Raw genomic sequence first — 27,950 nt, forward strand, 5'->3', positions numbered from 1 at the left:
CTCCCCTTCGTATCTGTACCCTTTACTGTGTTTACATTACAGACACACCCCTGACCTTCACCCGGGCCCCCTCTGCATGGCCCTAACACCACTCACACCACCATTTCCACCACATACCAGAGTTCCTAAGTGCACTTAGCCATGTATGAACAAATAAATAAGTGGGTGCAAAAAAAGATAGATTTTTTATCCAGGAGAAGAGCTCGATATATTTGCTCAGTCTGATCGTGTAGTAGTCTTGTTTAATCGCCTATTTATAGCACACTCGCCAAGTCTATCTCATGCATTGCAAATGTATGGCAACATCGCCATGCAGCGGCATTGCTTCCCAGCCTACCACCGTACTGCAGAGTAGACACACCCCTCCGATGTACCCGCCTCACTGCACACATTTGCAAAGTGTCAAAGAAATAATGGAGCAAAATGCATAAAATGAACAATCTAGGGCCTGACGGGGCTGCTCCTGTCATTTCAAGCGCGTGGTATCGATGGCGATGGTGTTGTAGTTTATTTAAATTTCAAATATAGGTCTCAGTGCCCGCGGCTGCAAAACAAAGACGCTCCGGCGGGTGATAAAAACACAGCTTCGACGGGACGATTTCCACCCGCCGAGACGCCACACCGTATCTAATGTTAGGACGGTAATCCCCACATCGGGTCTCCGTTGATTCAGAGATCAGGGGGCAAAAACGGTGTTGCTTTAAACCTCACGCGGTCAAAGTTGTTTACCTCTTCGTTACCTCTGACGTCACGACACACCCCTGTTTGAGGGGGGCGGCCCTGCGCGTTATTAGCACCGGGGCTGGCCAAACAGAGCCGGTCTGGACGGAAATGTCACCAACCACAACACGGGAGACACGCCGAGCTCACCTGTGATTGGTTACCGGAGAGGCTGGGGGGGAAATCCCTCTTTCCCGTAGAGGTCCTCAGAAGGGGGCGGTGCATAACAAAAAAAGTAATGGCCATCTATTTGGGTCCTGAAGAAGGAGGGATATTTCTCGTCGGACTACCGTAGGTGTGATTGAGTTTTCTTCATGTTAGCGTGCGCGTTTGCCCGTCAAAGGTAGCCGGTTGCCGCCTCAACCGTTTTCCCCGTCAGATGTCGATTGCCCGTGGTCGCAGAGCGGTTAATAAGCTGGCTGAACTTGGAGCCGCGTTTTAGGGTTAAAGCAGCCAGCCAGCCACGCTAACGTTAGCCACCACTACCAGCGCTGCTGCTGCTGCTGCGAGAGCCAGCGTCTGAAAAGGGCGTACGAGTTTGACGTTTTCTCCCCCAAGTCTCCTCTCACATTTCTTTGAGTTTGGTACAACGCCGCGCTCTCTCTCTCCTCAAAGCTAACCTGGCCCAGTCAACATGGAGGGGACACACTTTGCGAGAGCATGAAGACGACGACGAACGGCGACTAAAGAGGATTAAATGCAACTCGGTCTTGATGGGGAAAAGTTGAGCAGAGGTACGAAACTCGCATGCACAGGAGGAATGCTAAAGTCGAGACTTGAGTTACTGTTATTTCTCTTTGCTCAAGACTACATAAGAAAAAGGTTTAAGAAATGTGTGATATAATCAGCAGCATGTTTGCCTTCCTATTTACCTAAGCGCTATATGATGAGTACCATTGAGTGAGTATGTTGCTGTTGAAAATAGTTCAGCGTTACATAAACAGAGCTACAGCAGGTCAGGTATTAGGGTAAAGGCCCACTCAGTGACTTGCGACATGCCATTTTGCTTTTGTATTGAACAGGATTAACATCTTGGGATAAACTGAAGAAAGGTTTCAAGTCTTACCTATTGTACAAGGGCATGCTAAAACCTCAGGTGAGATGTTTTTCTTTTGCTTTTAAATCATACCTGGCAATCATGTACTTAATAAACTGATATTTTGCTGCCTTTGAAAAGCTACACTGTTAAATTGCCTATTCACATGCAACCACAGTCAGTAAGAAGTTAAACATTTTTGCATATACTTTCTAGGACTGTTCTTCAATTACCAACTGTGTTACTTTGGTTACAGTAAATTAATTCACTGTTATTATACATGAGTATATATATAAGTCTTTGAGGGATAAGTTAGGACATAATGTAGAAGTAATCACAATTATTGTATTTTTTAAGTCCTAATATCACCATGTTGAAGTGATACATTTATGGTTCAGTACTTTTAAAAACTTTGGTTAATTTAATGGGACTTGTGAAGATGTGACGTATATGTAACACTCCTAAAGCATGAGGTCTGACTTTAAGGCCTGCATAATGAAATCTGCAGAACCATAAAAGAATTCATCACTACAATCCACTTTTAGGTATAGGCATATTTTTGTGCCCAGATGAGGACGGTATCATGGAGTTTCTAAAATGAAAATTTCCCTCCTATAAATTATTAACTGCTACCTGCTTAGTCACATTTTTATAACACACTGTATTATCAACTCAGATTTTTATTGTGTCAATTAAGATGTAATAAATTACTGATAAGGTGCAGTGATTTCAGCTACTACTGTAGAACTCAGCTATTTGTCGTGTGTCTGTACTAGAAAGTGTCCTACACCTATCTATGTTTATTTTACACAGACACACACAGTTGTGCAGTAAGTAGAATTAGTTATATACCCACAGGTATTTATATTTTTACACCTTAACCACTCACTTCATCGCCATGGAGAACGGAGCCGCTGCTTGATAATGACATCATTAATTACTGAGGGCGTCCTGTCTTTCTTACAGCTGAAATTTAAACAGTCTCCAGCTCTTCTCCCTCTGCTGCTAATCGCTCCAAAAGAAAAAATCTGTACAGACCAAATACAGGTAACAGCAAGGGGTATATATTCCTATCTACCTTTCTTTCCACTGAGCTTAGTGCTACATTTCTCACACCTATTCATTTCTGTTTATGAAACAGTTTGACACTGGAAAAATAACAGGTAGGATGTTGTTTTTATGTCAGCTGCTTCATTTTTTTGGTTAAGAATGCGCTTTCCCCTCTTGACATCTTAGATGACTTAAAATCAACGGTCACGTGTTCTGGATTTAAATAATGTGGAAATATACGAGAGAACATGTATTGTTTGGGACAGGAGTGGAGACTTTGTCCAGATCAGGGCCAAGTATGCCTCTGAATCAATTCTTAGATTATTTGTTTGCAGATCTAAGCTCAGACCTGCAATGGGGAGCTGCAAAATGAGCTTGGTTTGTGTCTTTATTGACTATAGCTGTGGCAGGTTGTTTATGGATCTGTGTGCTGTGGTGATGGTACAGTCCATTAGGTCTTCTATACATTGAAATACCCCGCCCCCTACCCCCTTTCGTGACTAGTAATTGGTTGCTTCCTCTCACATGTAGCCCTATAGAAAGAAAGAGGCTGCTGTACTTGACCGTAAAGACCCACTTGTATGTACCTCTGTGCATTCGTGCTATTTGCCACATATGTTCAGTTGCCTTTGAGACTAATGAAGTGTTAAGTTCCCCCTTAATGTCTTCGGGTCGTCAATTACCTCGTGTGGTTGATGGTTTCGAGGCCAAACACATCACACGGGCAATGTTTGTTGTATATGGAGGGAAAGTCATGCAGAAAAAATTCTTCTAAGAAAGCAACATATATGTCATTGTTTGATATATATAGGTCTGTGGATGTAAATCCTGATCTCTTTTTGAATTCATAGCAGTTTATAAATGTATTGCGCATTCAATTTTAGTGTGATTATATGTTTTTCCAAAAGTTGAGTTTTTATATTAGGAGTACAAATATCAGTCATTTCTTATATTTTACATTTTCCAAGGGAAGTATTTCCTGAAAGAGAGACAGCGTTTTATGGAGATTATATAACTTGGACTTGTGGGCTAAGTGCATTTGCACCCACCTCACCCACATGTCTGTTGTCTGTCTGTTACCGTCCAGTCGGACTTCTGCTCTGCACAACTCTGTGTTCTTGAGAATGCACAATCTCTGTAAAATTCAGCATTAGACATAAACAGGACTTTTGGTGTGTGTGTGTGTGTGTGTGTGTGTGTGTGTGTGTGTGTGTGTGTGTGTGTGTGTGTGTGTGTGTTTTCGAGTGGGCCTCTCCCTGCCTCGTCTCTTTCCCCTCTCCAGAGTCCAGCAAGGGGCCCAGCATAAGGGGGCAGGCTGCCGTCACTGCCTCTCTCTCTCCCCTTGCAGGCCAGCAGTGGGGCCTGGGCAGAGGGAGGGAGGGGAGGGGGACTGGGTGCAGAGACCATAGGGTTGGACACGGGACATGGGACCCCCCACCCCTTTCCACCTCAGTTTAGCCCATCCTGTGTGGGGCACAGGTCACCTTGTCATGTGCTATTACTGCTGCTGTAACATGCTCCCTGTGATCGTAGGAAAATAGCATGAGATAGACCCGCGGAGGCTGCGGGAGGGTGATTGAGAGAGAGGGAAGCGAGGGGACAGGACTGGACTAGTCTGCTCAGCCAGTTGTTTAGCTGCATTACAGACTCAGTTTGTCTACTTTGTTGTTTTGGGTCCTTTTGTCCATTGTTCTCTTTCCTCTATCTGTTCTCCTCATGCATTGTTTTTTTGTTGTTGTTCTTTTTTTAAGGAAATTTCTCAAAACCAAGCAGATTTGAATTAAATTTCTGTTGTCACTAATCCCAGCTCATGTTTCTTTTTAATAGTCCTTGTTTTTTTTCACCATCACATTCCCCTCCTTTAAATTTCCCTCCTCACCCTCTTCTCTGCCATCATTGTGGGCTTACATGTTCTTCTATGTGTGAATCACAAGCCCATGTATTTCCATTGTAGCCCAGTTCTTTCTGCAGCCCGGGTCATTCCAGATCTGATTTGTTTTATGTCTCTTCTGTACTTGTAGTGACCCAGCCCGAGGTATGCAGTAAAACACATCGCCTTATGTTTTCTCCCCTCTCCCTCCAGCTCTCTCCACAACTTCTCCCTGTCTTTTCTCTCTCTCTCTTCCTCTCTCACTCTTTCTTCTTTTATATCTTTCTCCCACTCTCTCCCTCTCTTTTTTTTCCCCTTTAAGAGAAACTTTTGGCAGCATGGAACAATTTCAGAACCATTTGTGGGATTGCGTCATGTGATGTTGACGGAGGATGCTCATTGGACTGTCAGAGAGGGCCTCCTTCTCTCACTCAGGCGTTCCACAGCAATCCCTCTCTTTCTTCCAGTGCTATTATAGGTCTGGATGTGATTCCGACTCTGACTCTTATGTGTTGGGATGTGGTCTGTAAGCCCATTGCTGACATTCTTGGGACGTGATGCCAGAGGTTTTTTATTTCCCGCTTTCCCCTCTCTCTTCTGCACGTCTGTGTGCAGTTAAAATGATCCCTCCTTGAAGCGCTGTCTGGATCCTCCTCTTTACCCACTTTGTTATATCTTGCCCTGTCCTCAGTCACATTTCATCTCAACACCCAAGCACTAATGGCACCACTTAATTAGGTTTGTTAGATGGTGGGCCTCGGTGGAGGGTGGGTTTTTATAATCACTTGATATTGACTTTGATGAAAGTTAATCTAACATCTGGGCCACTCTCCAAATCTTTTTCACGGCTGAGGTCTCATTTATGTCTCCTCTATAAGTAACGGGGCACCTGACAAAGAAAACCAATGGCCACTTTCCTGTTTGATAATAACATCGTTAGACAATGGTGCAGCTGAAAATGAAATGGCGAGTAGAACAGAGGGAAATAAGCTACCTTATGAGTGGTACTGGACTTCTGCCATGGCCCACCTTGGCACTTATCCCTGTATGAATATCTCACAGAAGCTCAAACTCCCTGTAGATGCAGTGACTGCAGCAGGAGCACACAGATTCATGAATTACTATATTCCAAGGACTACGTTCATCATGCAACATCCACGGCATGAAGTGTTACTATTTCTCATATTAGCACTTTACAAGTCTCCACTCTCTGTTCCTCAGGTTCACACCATCTGTAGTCGAGAGTTAATTTCACATTGATTGACATCTAATGTGAACTAATTAGAAGGTGCAAGTCAGAGGTATCCATTTGGGACTCTGGGTTGCAGATGGTGCAAACGGTTTACACTGATAATGTGGCATAGGTTGTGTCATATTCTGAAGATATTATGCAGACTTTGGTGGGATATTCCTTCAACTTTAATGAGTTAAAAACCTTGCCAGGTGTTCATTAATAAATATTTAATCACTGGACCTTTTATGTAGTGTAGGTTAAACTCAGGTTATTACAGATATTCTGTTTTTCTGACAAGATGAGCGGTTTTCCAGATATGTTGATCTTAATTCAGTCCAGACCACAAATAGCAATAGACTGTTTATCTTCAGAATTGACGACCTATCAACTGTTTAGCATTGAGGTCCCTGCCAACAGTGTCATGTCTTCAAATCCAACCTGGGACTGGCTCTAAAGCGAGTCCCTGGATTATGAGACACATGCGTGTCATTTCAGCCATGATGTGAATAAATCAAAGGAGGAAAAGATGAGTCACTGCTCCGCTGCATGCTAAGTAGCACTTGTTCTCCCTCGGCTAGTTTGTTGGGTTAAAAGAAGGGGAAACTCCCAAACCTCTCCTCCAACTGCGCCACCAAAATTGGGGTAATGTCTTTATTTTGCAGCTTTCACCACCCAGTTAAAATGACAAGCTAGAGTCAGTTTGTGGTACTGTGCATAATTACAGCAAGCCTCATCTCTTGCTCACAGGCCACTGCTGCCGTGTCTCTCAGATTCCCAAACTCTAGACTTCTTTTTCATCTCTTTATCACTTGATTTCACAGATAGAGTCCATCGGTTGTTTCCTATGTAACTGATTGATTCGCGTGTGGAGGGAAAAGACTGATCCCTGCAGAAAGTGCATATTTTACAGTATGTGATCAACTCCTCTCAATTTTAATGTGTATAAAAACTGTCAAGCATTTTTAAAGCTTAGCTGATTAATCAGTCAGTCAATCAAAAACATTTCCTTGTTGTAGCTTCTTTCTGAGGATTTGCTGCCTTTCTCTGTTTTATGTTGCTGTAATTGAATGTCTTTCTGTTCTGAACTTGGTTGGACAAAAAACATTTAAGACATTTAAAGACGCCAGCTTGTGCTTTTGGAAACTGTGATGGGCGTTTCCCCTGTTACCGACATTTTAATGTCGAATAGGGAAAGCCATCATTAGATTAATCAATATGGAAAAGAATTGTTGGCTGCAACCCTACTTATTAAATTGTTGGTTTTGTTAAGCCTCCCCAGCAAAACCCAGAAATAATGAATAACTGTACTGGTCCTCAGTGTTATTTCTGATTGGGTAAACAGGAGGGTGTGGTGGTTGTCACGTGTGGCCAGCCCATGCTTACCACCTCCAACACATTCAGAGCCTTCAACCTAAAGGTTTTCCACCCTAAAAAGAGTTGTATTCAGATTAAATAAACAACTATCAGTCCTCCTCATACATAATTGAGGTGGTCAGCCAACAGATTTGTCATTGTGACAATGATAAGTGGTCACACACACAAACAACACATGATGCCAAAATCGTCTCCTTGATTTAAAAATGGGAGTGAAGCGGCACCAGCCGAAATAAATCATACTATAAATGTGATTCCAACATGAATAGATAATTACTTTTTCCCCTGATACTTTTCAAGATGAGGGGCTGTCAGAGATGAGACATGTATTTATATTTAGCCAGTAATTGAAGTGGCTTATGACTGTGTATTTTTAGCCGGCTTTTAAAATAACAAAAACAGACTGTTTGTGTGGATAGCCTCTCTGTGGGCCACTGCTGCATACCCTCTCCTCACACTACTTCTCTGTCATATCTGTGACAGCCAGCAGGGTACAGTCGGTCTTTGTGACACAGAAAGTCGCTGTGACAAAGAGGTCACCCCTCCCCTACTCTCTGCATCTATGTATATATCATTGTCTGTTTTTACTCCATCTCTCCAGCGTCCTCTCCACCCCGCCCCTCCTTTGGTCTTCTTCTCTTCGTGCATCCCTCTCTCCTCCTACACTACTCTCACTGCTCTCTCCTGTGGGCTGGCATTTCCTCTGTCTGACTGCAAACAGCAAACGGCCATTCACGAGCAATAGATGAAAATTCATCTGAACTGTCTGTGTAGTGAGGTGTAATGGACACATAAGAAGGGTGAAAACGCTTCTACAGTGTGACATTCACAGTAGCATCATGGTGAGAGGATTACTGAAGCCAGAGGATACTGTGCTGCAAAACTCTTTCTTTCATAATGATGACAATAATCTATTTGATTTTATTTATAATAATCATAAAGTTTATTTGTATAGCATTTATCAAACCAGAGCATTTAACAGGACCAAAATGAAAGGCGACACAGGAAAAAGAAAAACATAAAACAAACATTTTGAATAAGAAATTCATGTTCAAACCAACATATGCATATACACAAATGAACTCACATTGAATAAGTTTAATATAAAGACTTACAATAAAATTACATTTTCAGAAGGCAAGAAAATGATTCTGCAAGTCTGAGTTTATCAGACAGTTTGTTCCAGAGTTAAGGTGCCCTAACAGCTTTTAAATTTGTAAAACAGTTATTACAGTGTTAAACCTGTACTTTTTTGCTTTCTATCAAGTACTCTGTGGCTCAGCAAAGCACAAAACAACATCTTCACCCATCTACAATGTTACAACTGTTGTAAGAAAGAAATCAAATTCAATAAACAGCTCAGGCAATGCAAGAATGTCAAAATATTTCCCATAAACCAATGTAACAGCCGTAACAATCTGATAGAAATAGTTCATGTTGAAGAGATTTCTCTCCTTCAGTGGATGTAAGCTTATTCCTGCTCATACTAGTCATGTGGCTGAGATGAGCTGCCTTAATTACCGTCAGTAGCTCTTTGCTTTACATGGAATATGTGCAAGGCTCAGTGTCAGTCACTGACTACGATTGTCCTTTGGACGCAGATACTATGTATACTGTATGTTGCAATCAACAGAAACTTCTAGTGTCAGTTCATTGGATGTGATGATGCACATTACAACATGAAACTACCTATGGACTTAATCTCTACACAGTTGTTTATTTTTTTTAATGAAAGTAATAGTAATAATCTGTTTGTATTGATTACCAAACACCAGGGATAGAAGTAGTCTGGAAAAGCAAGTAATCCCTGAAACTAAAGTCAGGACAGAAGTCAACAGAAGTGAATTTTTGACATTCCTATATGAATTTCTGCCACATCTAAAGAAGTGTCAACATTAACCACATTAGACAAGTGATTAGAAGAGGACAGAATTGTTTTAGGCACAGTTTCTGTCTTTGTAAATGACTGTTGTGAAGCCATGTCATTTTTGATTAGATGTTGGAGAGGAAGCCTGTGTGGCATAAAGAGCTGAAAGAATGGCTAGACGTCCATCTCCATAGTAACACTCTACTCAATATGTTCTGGTGAATTTTCTGTTTTTAGTGCACAATCACATTGGAATAATTAGCAAGTAGAGTTAAGTTTGGTTTTCTTAAGAACCCGCTTTCTCCCTCTTTATCTTTTATTGATATTTATTGATTATAGTTGGAAAGTTGACTCTATTTTTTAAACATTAATGAAATTACTATCCCAAGTCCTAATATTGTTACTGGTAAAAACTTGCTTATTTGCAGTGTGAATAAATGCTATATACATCAATATTGTCCAAAAGCCTGTTTGTGACCAGTTAGTGATAGTACAAAAACTACACCCCAATAGTTCCCAGAGCATTGGAAAGTATCCCCTCAGAGCAGGACCTCTATAACAGAAAATAAAAAGACACCAAATAAAAGTTAAAACCAGTTTTGTAAATATCATTGTAGTCTTCTTGATTAACCCTTACGCTAGAAGCCCTATTATGAACTTACTAATAGATAGTTACAGGCTAATGTGTGGCTTTAAGGTCTTATAATATCATAAATTACTTTTGTCTTGTTTCCCTAGTTTGAGGTGGTTTATTATTAATCAGGTTCATTCTTTTCCAATGGAGAATCTAACTCTAGCATCCTGTTTTATGTCAAACCTCAGAAAATAGATGAGAATTTAAAGCCATTAGACGGGACCTTTTAATAAGATAATTCTTATTTACAGCAGTTGTATTTTTTCAACTTGTCATCAGGTCATGAAACACTGGCAAGCTTTCTTTTGTTATTACCATAATCCACAGCAGATATTTTTAAAACACTAATTTGCTGCACTTCCTAATATTACATGTTACTTTCTCTTTTGTGTTCACTTACCATAACTGGCAGAGGATTCTTGCGTTGGTGTACGAACTGGCTTTACAGGAATGTAATGAACAGAGGAGACATCCTAGTAAATGCTTGAAGTGTTTGAAAAGTTTGGTTTAAAGAGTAAAATGTGAAAAAGTAAATCTGATGATCATCCATAGAAACATTTAGAGAGCCCATTTGTCACTGTCTCTCTGTAAGTGCAGTGTGCAGGGAGAAACAAATCTGTTTCCCACCTGAGAGGTTTTTAGTCCTAACATGTTGGAGTTCGACAGCTGTAGCTGCAGAAGTTGCTGGACTCCAAGTTATTAAATGAAGTGGCAGTGCACAATGTCCCTGCTGCTGCAACGGCCCAATCAAAATACACGGCAGTGATTCAGTAATTGGTACAATAGTTACACACTAGTTGTAGATGCTCCTTATAAAAGGTTGTAACAATAAACTGCAGCTTCTGTCAGCCGTCTGTCAGGTAAAAAATATCCATTCTTGGTTTTCCTGTCATGGAGCTGGACTCCATCCTGTAAACTAATCAGAAATCTCAGTCTTACTGTTTTATCCTTAGGCTTTATGCCAGTGTAACACACTGAGAAGAATAATATTCTTCATTATTACAGCAATGCCAGATTTGATGGATGCTTCCGAAGGCCATACACACACAATACGATATACATATCCCTCAAAAGCGAGACATAGAGACTAGAAGCCTAAAGCTCAAAACTAGTTCCCTGGCTTTGCGTGCCCAAGACTGGAATGAGTACAGATCTGGTCTAATAACCTGATGCATTATTTAGAGCTCTCTCAATACTACTGTGCATTTAGTGTAATGGCCTGTCAAGGCTGAATGCAATCACAGAGGACTGACTTCACTGATCAGTTGATGATATAGTAAGGTGAATGGGTGTTTTCCCTCTTGGTTCACAGTGAGTGATGAGTGTGACTGCCTGCTGGGATCAGTCTGCCTACATGCAGGAGAACAGAGCTTATGCTTTATAATGGGCTGTCCTAATTATATTGGTCAGGATTGTGTAACATTTCATTACATGTTAGCATTTAGACTTTTGTAGCTACTTTGTTAGACATGTCTAAGGGATTGAATATGTTTTAATTCAGTATAGACACACCACTTTATAGGCTGGACCACAGTTCTTCATCAGTTGGTAATCTTGTCACCTCTCAAAATGCCAGCAGGGCTAAAGAAGTCTTAAATTCATCTCACATTACCTGACCATGTTTGTGGGCCAGCCTGTACAACTACTCACATACTACAAAGCCAAAGTAATCATTTTTGGGCACAGACATCACAGACAAGGTTAGGAGCACAGGCCGAAACTACACAAGGGAATTGTATCCTTCACAGAAATTAATGAAAAATTAATTTTCATTAGTTTTCATTTGGATTTCATGAGATTATTTTCTGTTTAGGAGATTTCCTATTCAAATGTGTCTAGGTTCATTTTGGTGTTTTCATACAAACTGTAAATAGGCCCAGCTGGCAGAATAACTGACGTTATTTAGGCTACATAGTGTTTGAAATGTAAAACTTGCTCCCATCCATATTACATAACCTAGATGGCTAGTATTATTGTATAGTAAATAGCCTTAAGGGCCTTATCATGGTGTGCCTGTGGATAAACCAATTGTAACACTGTCATGAAGACATGAAATTTGCTTAAAGCTTTTCTAGTCTGGTATGTCATTTTTAAGGACCTTTGACCTAATGTTGTGTACTTTACCTCTGCCCTCAGAAAGATGAGGGACATGTGAAAGGGCAGGTGGGAGAAAGAAATGCTGGAAAACAGGAGAGTTTAGGACACACCCTTACCTATTCTATCACTAAAGGCAAGTTGGTCATCAAAACAAAACACCAGTTATAGATAGAGAATGGCAGCCGCCCTAAACGTTTATCAAATTAAGTTAAAATATTATAATTTGTCAGGCTTTGAAATCATCTGTTTTTTATCTGTATGCATGAAATTACCGCTCTGCTTTTCTTTACATCAACTTGTCAGAGGTCACTGCTTCAGTCTGAAGTGTTCTCCCATCAACCTATGAATTAATCTGCGGTCTGCTGTTTATCAACCCCATCTGTTGAATTCCCTCCACAAATACTTGCTGTCAGTTGCTGCTACTTCCAGTTGTGTGTGCACATAATGTTTTAGTGTACCACCACGGTCGGTTGTGTAAGATGCTCCTCATTGAAGCGTGAGGTGCTGTGATACAAGACATCAAAATAATGTAGATGCTTGAGCCACTGTTGTCAATGATGCCTGCAGCAGAGAGGCAATGACTAGATCCTCTGTTTCCTTTCTTCTTTTGACCTTTTGTTTTATTAAGGACTACATGTCCTGTTAATAAAATTGGCCAGGAACACAATTTGGTTAAAGGCATACTCCTCATAATGCTCACAATTGTTCCAAACAGGAAAACAACAACAAAAATGAACCCATTTATTGAATTTACAGGAGTGTAACTAAGACTTTTAGGTAGAACAGTGTTTTATTAATTAGACATGAATTATGGAGAGCTCTGTCAAATCATTTTAAATTATTCAGCCAGGCCCTCACCTCATTGGCTGTTGATTTGTGAGTTTGTCAAGGTTTTTATCGGTTTAGTTACCCTCGTCTCCCCTCCCTCGGCCCTCCGTCTCCTTCCATCATTTGCCTCGCTTTCACTCTGCAGTGGAGGCAAAGAAAAGAATAAGAAAGGAGCTTTGTGAAAAGGACAGTGATTGTTTGTTTATGAGGATGCTAGCCTTGCGGTGACATGCCTTTTTTCTCCCTCTCACGAGGCTGTTAAGTGAAATAGATACTCAGAGCACTATGTAATCAAATGTAACCCAGATCCAGCATTTTGGAGTGGAACAAGGGTTTTTCCACTTGATTCATATGGCTCCAGTTCCTCGCTCCAGGACAAAAACACTGGAGTTGAGTTCACCTCCAAAGGGTAGACTGGGACTGTTTGAATCTGTCCTGAAGGAAGGGGACAGTGTTTGGTTGGCATGGAGACAGGTGAAAAGAGATGTGTCTCTCTTCTGTGAAGGACTTTCACAGCACAATAATAATAGTTGAAATACAACTAAAAACCTCACAACGGAACATTAACTTTTATTATTTTTGTTCTCAGATGTCTTGTGAAGTGCAACACTGAACAGATTATGACTTAAAAAAATATTCTTAAATTTACTTCAGATGTTAGAAGTTGGCAGCCGAATTCATATTTTTCTTTTTTTGTACTGATTGGTGGCAAAGTAAGCGAACAGTTTCTATAACCAGGAGTTGATTTCATTTGTTTTTTTTCCTCCCTCTCTCCCCTGTTTTTCTTTCTTCATTCCCCTCTTGTCTGTTCAGTGATGGAGCCCACTGTTGTGAGTACGTCCACTCTGGCCCCTGATGAGTTTGACAGGAACGTGCCGCGGATCTGTGGCGTGTGTGGCGACAAAGCCACCGGCTTCCACTTCAACGCCATGACCTGTGAGGGCTGCAAGGGTTTTTTCAGGTACTCAAATGCATATATGAGGTCATAGACACACTGTTGAGGTGATATAAATTAGCATATCTAATGCACACAGATATGTGTACACACATACACACTAAGTAGGCTTTCTGTAGCCAGCACTCAAGCTCATGCCACCCCGATGAAAACAAAAAAGATGCATTTTGACCAAGTTATTGACACATGTACACATTAGCATACAAACACAGGTCTGAACCTGAATATATAATGGCCACCCACACACACATTAAATGTAATCACTACCCACAGTTACATAAGAACACACACAAAACAACATTCCTGTTCACATTAATGCTCAGCAGCAGGTAGAGACTACAAATGAGCTCAGCCTTATAGTTAATGCCTCTGCCTCTGCCCGCTCATTGATAACACACAAGTTTCCAATTTAAGCAAAGAAGAAACTAGAGTGAGCTGTTTTTGCGAGCTTGTGCGCGTTTGATGTTATCCGTCCGTTTGCGTCTGTTCCTCTCAGCAGTGTTGATATTTAAAGTGAGAGGATAAAAAAGACGGATGTTTAATAATCTCCTTCCTCGTCTCTCAGCTGGCCCTTGTTTGAACTCTCACCAAGCATGCGAGTGTGTGTGTTTTTGCTCACATCTGTGTATAAATGTTCATACATACATGTCCCTCACTGACTAAATCTTCCTGCTTTGCGTCACCGTTTTGGCAAGATTCATCTTTTACCCCTGGATTCCTTGGCACTCATCCATATATATGCTGTTTCACTCATTCCCAGACATGAAGGGCAAAAATATTTGTCCAGTTCTACTATGGTTATTATTTTTGCAAAACACTGTCATTCTTAATAACTTCATTGCATTCTTTGAATTCTACTTTTGTGTGTTTATACATGATATATCTATGTGTATTAACAGACTGTAAAATGTACACAATTTATTTAGGCGCAGTATGAAGCGCAAGGCCACCTTCACATGTCCCTTTAATGGCAGTTGCACCATCACCAAGGACAACAGGCGCCACTGCCAGGCATGCCGGCTCAAACGCTGTGTGGACATTGGCATGATGAAAGAGTGTAAGTATGACAGGTAACCCATATGTCTTCAGGGCAATTCTCTAATGTTACACTGTAATTTACTGCATCTATTTAAATAGTGGAGTTATTTGGGCTTTGAAAGTTGATCCCTGTTTGGCCCTCAGTGCACGGCTCTTATCATGAATTACATTATTAATTTGTATAAATTGCTTGGATTGGATAACTTGCCCAGTAGTTTTTTTTAGCTCTGAATATGAGTCAACATTATATCCTGACCAAATCCAAGACCAGCCTCCCACTTAGACAGTTTACACACTAATATTGCCTACCACGTGTGAAATAATCTTGTTTCTTCTTCTTCGATTAATAGTATAATTTACACAACTGCTTTTTGAAATTTTTAGGGGCCTACTGTCCCTCTTGTAAATATTTTGTAATATTTGGACTGGGGTCAGGTGTTTCTGGGTCTTTGCCCCCATTAGAGTATTTACACGTTCTATTTGAACTGCTGGAGCCTCCTCACATTGTATACAGTAAGTATACTCCATCTGAAGTTTAAACACCTGCTGTTATGTACAATCTAGCAAGGCCTCTTCTTTCCACACAGGCCTGTTTATTTTCATGGTCTGTAAATAGCAGGTACATCTTTTCTTGTTTTCTCCTGATATCCGGATATTGTCCACAGGCCACTTTTAAGCTAAGGCCTCTTACTTCCAGCTGAATGTTTTTTCCCCAGGGTATTTCTGGGAATACCACAAGAGCAGTGGCACCGGCACTGTGATTTACTGTACATGAACAGTGTTGCTGTTGCAAAAACAGGAGCATGTTGTTGAGACCCAGCTCTCTCTCTCCCTCTTTCTCTCTCTCTCTCTTTCTCTCTCTCTCTCTGACTGTGAGCTAATTCAGTGGCTAGAACAACAAGGAGCGAACAGAACAAAGACAATGCATTCACTTGTTCTGTGCAGCAGGGGTCTCCATATGGACCTGTCCCCTCCCATTCTCTTCCTCCAGAGAATAACAAACCCCACCCCCCACCCCACCCAACACCACATTGACATCACTGTCATCACAATGTAAAAGACAAGTACATACTGGAAAGCTTTAAAAGCAGTGTACCTCCAAACAGTTTTTATGTTATACCTGCATTCTATCACTCTGGCTGTTTTTATACAGTTTTCCTAGTTGTTTGTTTCTAGTGTTTTATCAATATCGTTCTTACATCTGTGTTCTTTCCTGAAAGTTTATTTTTCCTGTGTTTGCGTTTTAATGCAAACACTCCCTCTCTCCCTCTTTGTCCCTTTATTATTGCCGCCCCCAGTCATTCTGACAGATGAGGAAGTGCAGAGGAAGAAGGACCTGATTCAACGGAGGAAGGAGGAGGAGGCACAGCGCGAAGCAGAGAAGGAGGCACGGCGGCCACGGCTCACTGAGGAGCAAAGTCAGGTCATCGCCACGCTGGTGGAGGCACACCACAAAACATACGACGACTCCTACTCTGACTTCTGCCGCTTCAGGGTTTGTTTCATAATATGGTTATTCTTCTTACTGAAACAACATTATGCAATCAGATTTATTCCAAATCACAGAAAATTTCATGGGATTCCAAACAACATAAAAATAAAGCTAATGCTATTGTGCCAGTGGTATTGAGAAAAACGTTCCTGTATTCTGTTACTTTCATAGTCTCATAACAATAACATTGACATTACTTTCAAATTGCAGTGTTTCGGTGTTGTGATTCCACACATCAGAATTTATTTCTGTCTCAGCTTCACTCCATTGCTAGTCACACAAGTCTCACACCCAGATATCCCTCAAGCCATTTCTCCTCTGAAATTCATTTTTTTGTTTCCGTCCACACAAATTACACACACAGCCACACTCAAGTCCAGTAAATCAATCCCATTTTCGGTAGATATTCAACAAAACTGCATATGCTGTATTTTTGAATTAGAATCAGAACAGTTAACACTAATTTGTCAGCTGTATGTTGATGAGGATTCTGAAGGAAAACACATTTTTTACTGCATAAATGTAAAAATTCCAAGATTACCCCAACCATTAAAAATTTCCATTAGATGGCTTATTATTTTTGGTTTTTAGTTTTAGTGACTGGACTTTAAAATTTAAAAATCTCTCGGGCTCTTAACATGTGCCTTTTTTCTCCTGTTTAGCCTCCTGTGCGTGAGGGCCCAGTGACGCGTAGCGCCAGCAGAGCTGCCTCTCTCCACTCTCTGTCTGATGCCTCATCTGACTCCTTCAGTCACTCTCCAGGTAAGAAACACTTCACTTAAGATCAAGTGAAAAAACTGACTGTTCAGTAATACGATTAAACTATTTTTGTCCAGAAACTCAAAAGGGTTAATACTTAAGAAGGCTGTTTTTTTTTCCAATTCAGCTATTGCTGTATGCATGTTGGCTTATATAATCTGTTACGCTGCTTTACTGGGAAGCCAGTGGAAATCCTGTGAATAACCTGTACCCTGCAGACACCTGACTCCTACTAGTAAACATCAGTTCATTAATGCATCCGTCACTAATGGAGTGAACACAGCGAGGGACACGGTCACATGGCCCACCGCCAACACTCTGCACACACAGATGACTCAAAACACCCCCAGCCAGCTCTGCATGCTTCACATATTGTCGGAGCTGTCATCTAAGCTTTCATCTCACTTCTACTGACCTGACATTTATGTTTTTTTCAAATGATCCTTTCTGCCAACAAGCCCTATCTATTTTCATGATTCCTCTCTGTTCTGTCAGCACAGAGTGTGAGTGCTCAGGGAGCAGCAGCGTAACTTTGTTGTGCTTTGTGTGTAACACTTTTACCTACCTTTCTTTTCTACTCTCTTCTGTCCTTTTTCCTTCCCTTGGTCTCCTTGCTGCTCTGCTCTGTTTTATCCTGCTTACTGCAGAGTCAGTAGACACCAGAATGAACTTCAACAACCTGCTGATGATGTACCAGGAGCAGGGCAGCAGCCCTGACTCCAGTGAGGAGGAGGGCTCCAGCTTTTCCATGCTGCCTCACCTGGCTGACCTGGTCTCCTATAGCATCCAAAAGGTCATTGGATTTGCCAAGATGATCCCTGGGTTCAGGTGTGTGTGTGTGTGTGTGTGTGTGTGTGTGTGTGTGTGTGTGTGTGTGTGTCTGTGTCTGTGCATGTGAAAAGAGTTTTGAATCTGTCAGTCTGTATTAATTGACTGTTGTTAGCCAGGAAAAACAGGCCTTGTCTAGATATTTGACTTGTAGGCAAATAGGCTAGCAAAAAAACAGTCTCACTAATTTCAAAATGGCTGATATACAATGGCAAGAAAAACATGCTGGTTAGCAGAAATAATCATTATACAGTAATGACAAGTCGCCAGTTCTGTTTTCAGTCTTGGTCCAGACTTGACTTCTGACTCTCAGCAATCTTTTCTTACTCATAGCTGACAAAACACAGAGAGACAGAACAGAGGGTACACATTTGCTTCATTTCAGTTTTTGCAGAGAACTTTTTGTTTATCTGATTTTCTTTGTTGATTTTTTGATTGCATTCATAGTCCTGCTTATGTAACCAAATGGTGTAGGCTTACAAAATATTTTTTTTGCCTAAATCTAGCCGTACAAACAGAACTTTCAGACCTCATGTATTTTTTATTTGCATGTCTCAGAATGACTTTTAACCTAAATGAGCGTCGAAGACTTTGTACACCCTCTTGTTTTTCTTCCTGATTAGTCGATACCGTGCCGCAGTGATGGCTGTGGTCTAAAGGCCATAGATTACTGATGGACTGAATATTACAGATAGCTGACACATTGTGGAAAATCTTTTACGTTGTGCTGCTGAGGTTATACTTTTTCCATTCTCATGCTTTAAATGTGAAGTTCAGCCCTTTAAGTATGTTAGTAGGTAATCGCCTAACCTTTAAGGTAGACACTCTTCTAACATTGAGCAGTCACCTGTCTGCCTCACAGGTACACCTCCAGGCTGTCCATCTGATGATCACACATTTTTCAAGAGCATGTGACAGAGCCATTGCAGAAAAGACTCTTGATTCTTTTATTTAAAAGTTTGAACGTTACAAGGTCGATCCTTCTGTCCTCTGAAAGTAGATCTGAGTGTATCTGTGGGAGATTCAAACCAGCACATTATTTGCAACTATAAAGGCAAAGTTACAATGGCTGCTCAAGGATTTTTCGTCCCCCACCCTCCTTACTCACACATGGCAACCGTTGCCTTCCAGTGCGTTCGTCTCTCAGTGTGTTGACAGGGGACTAAAGCTCCATGTCTCAGGGATCACCCCAAAGTCAAGGCTAAAACGAGTCGGGGCCTGTATTTCCTGAAAGTTGTCATTCCCACCGGCAGCAAGTGATGGACGTGGTCGGATTACCATTGGAATGTTTGTTCACTTATGATCTGCTCCCTAAGCCTTGGAAAACAGTCCAGACCTCCCCTGAAGATCTGCAGGTTTCAGCTCAGGTCTCCTGCTAGTTCACTAGTTTCATGTCATAAACATTTAAAGACGTTTCATAACATGAGTAGATGCTGGATTTTAACTGTGACACTGCTGATGCTTAGAACGGCATCAGTGTGACTAATGTTTTTCAAATTAGTTTTCCATACTCACTGACCTATTGCAACAGGAGGGAACAGGAGAAAGTCATTTTGTGTGTTTTTTTTTTTCTTCCTGCACACCATATATCTGATAAAGACTGAGGCAGACCTTGAACCCATAGTCGGTAAAACATTGATAAGCAAAATCCTTTGAAATGAATTATACAACTGATGAATTGGCATGCTCAGGCAGAGTGGGCAGGTACTTGGTTTGATTCTTTCTTTGTCGTTTACCTGCCGCTGTATCTGGCTCCTGTGATGTTTGACATGATCAACACTAAATGATTTGTTTAATGCTATTTGTGGCACACTAACATAATAGATGATTTCTCCTCCTGCAGGGAGTTGACTGCAGAGGACCAGATTGCCCTGCTCAAGTCCAGCGCCATTGAGGTGATCATGCTGCGCTCAAATCAGAGCTTCAACCTTGAAGACATGTCCTGGAGCTGCGGTGCGCCTGACTTTAAATACCAGATCAGTGATGTCACCAAAGGTTAGTCTGAACACTGCCACGTGTACGCTTTGACTGCAGAGAAGACAAGCCAGTGTTTAGGACTGCGCATACGCATGGTTGGCACTTTTTTTTTTTTTTTTTTTTGCTCAGCTGATAGTTGAAGAAAAGACGCTCATTTTGCACATTGACACACTTCTCAGAGCTCAAAAGAGGCAGCCTGGTGTTAAGGACGTGACTGTACCATCAGTGTGGATGGACAGATAAGGTTACTGGCAGCGGCCTGTTTACACAGCCAAAGGCAAAGGATGCTAATGCAGGTTTTTTTCTGCAGAACCAGTCTTACATATCTGCAGAACCCCCCTGTGGGCGTGGCTTCCTTTCAAACAAGACCCACCCCCCCTTTCTGGGATCAACCAAAGAATGTCACTCCTGACCTGCTCGCCACACAAAACAACCACTGTCTGGACAAGGAGAAGCTCTGTTGTGCTCTTCTTTAAATATAGTTGACACAAACATGACTGGAATACAGATGTGTTTTCTCATGCAGTAATAAATAGTGCATGAGTTTTACGACAAGATTCTTGACTCTCTTTCACATGGGATTCTGTCCCCGAAAGTTTCATTAGTGAATTATTTATGTATTAAGGCTGTTATAATTTTGGCTGAGTATCATTAGAAAATGTTCAATACCAATGCCAATACGACACAGAGTGATCATTTGTAGTACTTCATTTTGTTTGGAGTAATAATGTTTTTCTGGAGAAACTTTTTTAAACTAATTTTTTCAAAGCCAAACTTTAAAGTACATCACTGTTTAATATTGTCTGAACACATATTACACTACAGCACCATTACTCAAATAAAATACTTTCAAAATAAAATGATTCAATTAGAATTAACAAAAAGATAATAAGCATTTGGTGCTAAGTTGTTCCACTTCAGAGACACAATTTGGTCAGTGCTCAGAAAGTATTGAGGTTCAATACACAGCCCAACCATAAAATGAGATAATGGAAGCACACTCATGATAATCAGTGAAAACTTTTGATCATTATTTTTATTTACACATCTACATATAAATAACATTGCCTATGAAATGGCATAGAAATTGATCTTAATTCAGATTTTGCCAAAGGAATTCTCAGCTAGTAGCTCAGAGCAACAAACGACAGCATGCGAGAAAAAATCTTCACCAGAGATGATTCCAGGCAAAATGAAATATTAATGAGTAAGAGGGATGGTAACATTCCCTGGAGGGTCTTTTCCACTGTGATATAGTATGGAGCAGGTTGTATGTGCTGCACAGACAGTAATGATGTGTTGTTTCCTCTATAGCGGGCCACACTCTGGAGCTGTTGGAGCCGCTGGTGAAGTTCCAGGTGGGCCTGAAGAAGCTCAACCTGCACGAGGAGGAACATGTGCTGCTGATGGCCATCTGCTTGCTTTCTCCAGGTACTGTACATCTGATTGCGTGTGGAGGAGGGAACATGTAGAGGGGGTCATCATGAATTGTTTATGAGGGATGGTGTTTTGCCTCTTGTTTCCAGTGAGGTTATATTCATTATGGCTTTTATTTTAAAAAGATATCAACATAAAGATTATGGTTTGATAATAGTCGAAACTCTTTTGCCAGCTGTCACTCAACGTAAATCACACTGACACATGGGTCTAAGCTGGCTTGGTTAATGTGGTGTTTAATGTCTCTTGTGAGTATCGGCCTTTATCTGAACATAGTTGTGGGTATGGTATGCATTTGAAGGAAATACAATGAATATATTATGCATGTATAGTTATGCAAGTGTAAGTGGATATTTGTATCCCTTTGTGTATACGAGGCAACTCATTAACAATACATAGATGTGCTCTCCCTGCCCTAAACTTAGCAGGCCACCTAACCAGAATGGTAAAAATACAAACACGAGGATCATGCAAGTTTACATAATTTACAACAAGCCTTCTTGATTGTTTTCCAGGATAAATATTATTTTTCTACTGTAAACACAAATATTGAAATCCTCAGTTCTCTAGCAGCATTTCAATTGTTGCGTCCTGTTGCGTTTTAGCTTGTGTAACATCTTAAGACTCTCCCCTCCTCTGTTGCAGACCGCCCAGGTGTGCAGGATCATGCACGGATTGAAGCCCTCCAAGACCGCCTTTCGGAGACCCTGCAGGCCTACATCCAGCTTCACCACCCAGGCGGACGGCTGCTCTACGCCAAGATGATCCAGAAACTGGCCGACCTGCGCAGCCTCAACGAGGAGCACTCCAAACAGTACCGCTCTCTCTCCTTTCAGCCGGAGCACAGCATGCAGCTCACCCCGCTGGTGTTGGAGGTGTTCGGCAGTGAAGTCTCCTAAAGGCTGCCTTTGAACCTCAGAGGTGCGGTGGAAGCTGAAGAGAGGACACATCCCTGGGGGTAAAACAGAAAAAAATGGAGAGAGGGAGATGAGAATGTGCCAGATGGACTAAATGGAGGTGTGAAGAGGAGAGGAAGTGGTGTGTGTGTGTGTGTGTGCGTGTGTGTGTCAGGTGTTTGTATGTGTGTTGGGTGCGTGATTTCATGTGTGTTGTGTCTAAAGAAGTCTATCTTGGTGTAAAGGCCAAGGTCGTATTGAGAGCAAGCAGATGCTAAGAGACCCAGTAAACAAGGGAACGTCATATAATACAAATTAAACTATACACACAACTTCTGCCTATATACAGTGTTTTTGTATTTAAATCAACCAACAGCTGCTTCAAATGCCAGGACATTTTGTGTGTGCACATGTCGTGCACACACCAACACAACAAACATACTCAGTTATTCATCTAGCCATTCAGTTGAGCTACCTCTTGGTTTTACTGGGGTTGTTTTATATTTACATCGCCTATGTGAAACAGCAACTTTTACACAGAACAATTTAGATACAGTACAGATGACATTTCAGTTTATCGGTGCAAAAGCAGTGCCTGCACATTACTCTGACTTTTTTTTTTTTTGTGATGTTTCAGAAATCCTGTATTTTGTTTTACATCTGCTTATCTCAAAGGCAGCATATGTATATGACTGTGTATACAATTCAAACTCATGCCTTTCACCTTTCACCAAAGGTATGGTTAACTACTTTCTCAAAAAGCTTCCAGTACCTAAAAAAAATAAATAACCTTGCTGCTCCATGGGTCGTTTCACGCATGCAGCCTCTCGACATGCTAGCAAGTTGTCTGATTAGCCTCACAGCCTATGAAGGAAAATGTCGTTATATAGGTTTATACTACAGAGTACAGAGCATAGTCTATAATTTAGTCAGGTTTTTGATAGGAATTTGGGGTGCGTGGTTTTGAGGTGAGAATTAGCCACTAAATGTGTTAGCTACTTTTACACTGCTAATTGTCAATCAATCTAAGCCTGCATTATGGCTTGTTACTCTCTTTTGAAATTGTTTTTCTTTACTCTTTTGTTTAATTGTTTCTTTCCCTGTAAATAGTTAATTGCTACCACATGTATCCTAAGCACTGTTATACCACCTTTTACTCAAGCCTATGTATTGATATACAGTATCTATATTATCACAGATTTTAAAGGGCTAAAATGCCAAATCTAACTGGAATAGTAAATCGAGGCCAAAGCAAGGGGCCTGTCTCGTTAATATATAGCTGCATACCTTACTCGGAATTGGCATAGATACGGATGTAATTGCAACGGTTGCTTTTGTGTTTTTATACGTTACTTCACCTTTAAAAAAAACAATTCCATGAATTGTTCCTCCTCAGTACACAGTGAGCTCAGTGGGCGGAGAGCTTGGGAAGCTGCTTCAGACCTCCACAGATATCACACCCCTTTCGTTTCTGACTGGGAAGTGGATTTTCTAGAATGTCTGAGGGCCTGGTTGTGGCGGTGCACACCTCTACACCCAGGCCCTCCTGTTTGATGATGTATGCTGCGCAGCCCTCTAGTGGCTGCATTGTGTAAATACCAGGTATATATATATATATGTATGTAATATGTCTGTCGCTGTACATAGGGCTATATAGATATTTCTCAAGGCTAATTTTTTCAAAAATATATATGCAAATACAATATTGACCCTTTTTCGTTTTGGATTCCTTATCACAATGTTCTGACACTATGCTCTTTGTTTTGACTTTGATAATTTTTTTGTAAGAATGAGTTAGGAATGGCTTCAACAGGCATTGCCTGTGTATTTGACTCAGTCAGATAATTATTTGTGTAGTGGTGGATTGATGTATTTGACTAATTTCCAAGGTTCATTTTCAGAAAGAGGACAAGCTAAACATACCGTGCTGCTCTCTAATATAAGCCATATAGATCACCAAGCTAGTTATACACCTGATACATTACAGTACATCAAAATGATGACTCTGGAGCCTTAGATATTCTCATTATATAATCTACTAAACTCATATGCTATTTATCTATGGCTTTTGGAAGATAAGCTTGTATTTGATAGGAACTCATATGCCTTCTCTCTGCTGTCAGTCATCTATGGCTTATGCTTCATCAGACAGCATCTAATGGCTTATAAACCAAACTGCCAAGAGAACTTTTAACGCTTTAGGTTTAGAGGCCAGTAATGTATGGCTTGCTGCATGTGGGATTATGGTAAAATTAGAATGAAAAAGTCATGTCTTTTATATCAAGACAATTCCCCAAAGAAGCGTTAATCCCTGCCAAGTGCAGATGTTTTCACAAGAAATAGCTCGGAAATCATCTGCAGATGACACGAAAGTCTCAAACTTTCTTTTTTGTCCTCTATTCTCTGCGTGTCTGAAGACATCTGTTAAAAAAAAAAACGGCTCCTGTGATTGGCCATACGGGCTTCCTATGTCAGACCTTGAGCTTCCTTCATCTCAGCAGACCAGGGTTACTCTGTGATCTTTAGAGGAAGATGGTGAGAGAGAGAGAGAGAGAGAGCATACGTTTGTTGTCTAGCTCAACATGTTCTCACGACTGCTTTGTGAGAAGTTGTGACAGTTGTTGCTTTAATCTGTTTTTTTTTTTCTTATTATTTTATTTTATTTTATTTTTTAAAGTCCATTCTCCAACACTGTGGCTTTCGCCATCAGTCACTGTGACACTCAAGCTTACAGTTGGGGTAGGACACACAGATGATCTGCATAGCACAGATAGTTAATAGTTTTTTGTTTTTCTTTTTTGGATGTTTCTGTTTTCACGAAATCATAAGAAGTTTGGTTTTCCTCCTGAAAATCATTGGGATTATAGTGTGTGTATATATATAATTCCACACGTCCCTTAAATTTCCCTGCTGTGACTGGACTTTAAAGAGTCAAGGCTCGAGCGTCTTTAGGCAGTACCACTCATATAGTATGTTAGTTTGATGAGGGGTATGATGTGCTTGGTTACTGAACACTGACTTTTGAAGTTTTGAAAAGTCTCCATGTTGATTTTTCTCTGAATACATACTTCTGTATGTAGATAATGGTTTTGATTTTTGTTCTATTTTTCTTTCTTTCTTTTTTTTGAGATAGAGATGCAGTGTTGATTTGTGCATGTTTTAAATCAGTGGGAGGTTTGGTGAACATGTAAGTGCCACGGGGAGAGTTCCCTCCACACAAGAACAGGGTAAAAGAGGAGTTGCTCTTGGGGATTTGAAAACTGAACAGGAAGAATCTTGAGGATGCGTCATATAGCCGCTAATTGAACAAATAGATTTAGGTCAGTTCCACAAAGTATCAGGGGAATTCTACTTACTTTAGGTTTTTTTTCCTAAGAAGGGAACCCCCGGTTTCCCTCTTACAACTGATTAACTGTTTTTTTTTTTTATAAGACACCCCCCCTCCCCTTTAATTCCCCACACAGCATACTGTACCCGACATGCAAATACAGTTAAATCTAAATATGGTGCATCCCCAGAGTTTCCTGTTTGCTTTCCTGTTTGCTAGGCTGCTCAGAATCCGTAAGTTTAAACTCTGCATTGTGGTTGTTTTAATATACTGGAACTTGAAAACCATGCGTCAGTGGAAATCTACACTACACATGAGATGGATCCATCTTTGTTGAGATTTCCTCAAGAATGGCAACATAACACAGTAACAATGCCTGCAATATACAACTCATGGTACACTATCACCAGCAAGCTTTACAGTTTATCATGTTAGAAGACATTTTTGAAGTTTTTTGTATAACTGTTGCCATTACAAATCCTGTCTGTAAAACATGTATGATATTATTCATAGAAAACAGTCGGCCATCTCCCGTGCAAAGGCTTTCAAGTCTTTTATTTTTTATTTTTATTATATTATTATTTTTGTTCCTCCCATTAGGACAGGGATTGTAATGGAATCAACTTAATGTAGTTCTTACAAAAAGGAGCGTCCACAATGGATGTACACCATAATCTACCTAAAAAACCTACCTCTTTTAGCTCAGATTTTTTGCTTTAGCATTAAGCATTTGCCTCTGTTTTTACTTTTGTAATATTTGTATTCATGTTGGTATTTATTGCTGTCTAATGAGTCATACTTCAATGATTACCTCAGAGATATCTCACAGATTTGGGAGAGTCCAGCTAATGAAGTCATTCATAGGTTTTTTGTTTTTTTTTTTGTACAGTTTTTTCTTCTCAGACTTAGCATTGCCTTCTTTCTTTTCTTTTTTTTTTTTAACGCACAAATACCAGGAGTGTTTTTAATATAGTGCCTGCACTCTGACCAACGGGGCTCAGACTGGCTAGGATGAGGCTGCATTTACTCCAGAAGTGGCGTTCTTCTCTGCATCTTTGTCCCTTTTGCTCTGTCCTTGGGATATCTATGTAGTTTCCAGCAACAGATGCAATTAATCTTGTTGCTGCATTGCTGATACCTACCTTATCTTATAGTTTTTAAAGGGCAAACTGAACAGGAGAACTTCGTGGAGTGAATGCAGCTGCGTAGAAGGAACAACCTGAAAAGACTTTGTGGCAGTAGGAGAAACGAGAGGTGTGTTTGCGCTCCACTTGGTACTGTTAGCATGGTCTTTGCTCTGTAGTACGCCATCCTTACCCTGTCTCTCTTATTTGCCCCCATCATTTCCTCCGTTACCCTCTCAGTGTCTTCACCTCTCCTTCTGTCCTAAAGTCTACTCCCGCACCTTCATCATTCCCTGCCAATGTTTGGTTCAAACGAGGGGAATTAGGAGGGGTGAAATCCTCAGTATCCATGCAATGCTGCTTTCTTATCTCAAGCATCACCAAGTTGTGTCATGTGTTATTGACACTACATAATGTGGGCATCATCCAAAGTGTCGGCCCCTGGTGGCTCGACAGGCCTCATTGGAAAATTGTGTCTTTTTAAATGCACGCAACTTAGTGGTGCTTATTGGGGGGGAGAAAAAAAACAAAACAAATTCCATTCACATCCGAGTATCATGTTAACGGAGCAACTACTCACTTTGGTGAATTTAAACCAAGTTTTTTTGTATTCATGTCAAACTGCTTCAGGTAAACACTGAATGAAATTAGAGAGTTTTTATTGATCAGTGAATACTGAGGAACAACGTTGCCATGGTCACATCTACCCTGAGCTGTGTGCCATAACACAACATGACCCTTTTAATGCAGGGGAGGGTGTTTTATTGAAGCTGGCTTCAGATGTTCCCCAGCTTAATTTCAATGGGAAAGTTGTCTGAATGTGAGATTGGCTTCTTACTCTTAGTACTCTGTCAGCCATGTGTATTGATCTTTTATAAGTAATAAAAAAAAAATTGAATTTGGCAATGAATTCTAACCCTGCATTGTGACCCCAAATCATGCCTCATTCAATTAAAATGCCTGAACCAACAAAAGCACTTAATGTAATGTTTGTAACACATGTATACTGATGAATCTACTAGCCATAAACTGCCTGTGTAGGTCAGCATGATATGGCTGCAATTATCAAAAAAAGTCACCTAAATTCTAATGTAATTGCAATTTATCTTTTGTCTCATTTTTTTCAAAGATCTTCTTTTTTCTATTATGAATTGGTGTTTATGTAATGTTATTTTTGTCAGATGTTTTGCAAATCAAAAATAAACAGTTGTACATAGCAGCTGGCTTCTGTGTGATTCATTTTCCATATTGTAGCTGTTAATCTTTAGTTTGGGGTAATTTGTTTTATGAGCTATGCTGATCAAACGCTGCTCATTGACTACTATGTAACTTCTGTACAGTGTTACAAGAAATGGTAGTGCACCATTTACACAATCCTCTCCACATGCACCCACAATAACTGTTAT

General features: G+C 40.6%; 1 protein-coding gene across 4 annotated transcripts; it reads left to right on the forward strand.

Annotated features, from left to right (window-relative positions):
* The first annotated feature begins 871 nt into the window (after window positions 1-871).
* Window positions 872-27,763, forward strand: LOC108884043 (vitamin D3 receptor B). 4 transcript variants are annotated; one of them, XM_018677668.2, is made up of 11 exons: window positions 872-1,454; window positions 1,743-1,816; window positions 2,723-2,803; window positions 13,524-13,671; window positions 14,592-14,722; window positions 16,002-16,198; window positions 16,858-16,957; window positions 17,602-17,782; window positions 19,626-19,777; window positions 21,074-21,190; window positions 21,842-27,763. In XM_018677668.2, exons 4-11 carry the CDS (start codon window positions 13,526-13,528, stop codon window positions 22,093-22,095), a joined length of 1,278 nt encoding a protein of 425 aa, XP_018533184.1. In that variant the 5' UTR covers window positions 872-1,454; window positions 1,743-1,816; window positions 2,723-2,803; window positions 13,524-13,525; the 3' UTR covers window positions 22,096-27,763. The 4 variants fall into 4 exon arrangements, with proteins under 4 accessions (XP_018533184.1, XP_018533183.1, XP_018533188.1 ...); XM_018677667.2 differs by lacking the exon at window positions 2,723-2,803 and having other exon boundaries at window positions 876-1,454; XM_018677666.2 differs by lacking the exons at window positions 872-1,454; window positions 1,743-1,816; window positions 2,723-2,803 and adding an exon at window positions 6,325-6,819.
* Window positions 27,764-27,950: the final 187 nt, after the last annotated feature.

The sequence above is a fragment of the Lates calcarifer genome, linkage group LG12 (genome assembly GCF_001640805.2).
Source record: "Lates calcarifer isolate ASB-BC8 linkage group LG12, TLL_Latcal_v3, whole genome shotgun sequence".
NCBI classification, from domain to species: domain Eukaryota; kingdom Metazoa; phylum Chordata; class Actinopteri; family Centropomidae; genus Lates; species Lates calcarifer.

Excerpts from the sequence above, each read along its gene's own strand:
- LOC108884043 (XM_018677666.2), top strand. Across the intron at positions 17,783-19,625 it reads AAGATGATCCCTGGGTTCAG|GGAGTTGACTGCAGAGGACC; the intron begins GTGTGTGTGTGT and ends CTCCTCCTGCAG. Across the intron at positions 19,778-21,073 it reads GATCAGTGATGTCACCAAAG|CGGGCCACACTCTGGAGCTG; the intron begins GTTAGTCTGAAC and ends TTTCCTCTATAG.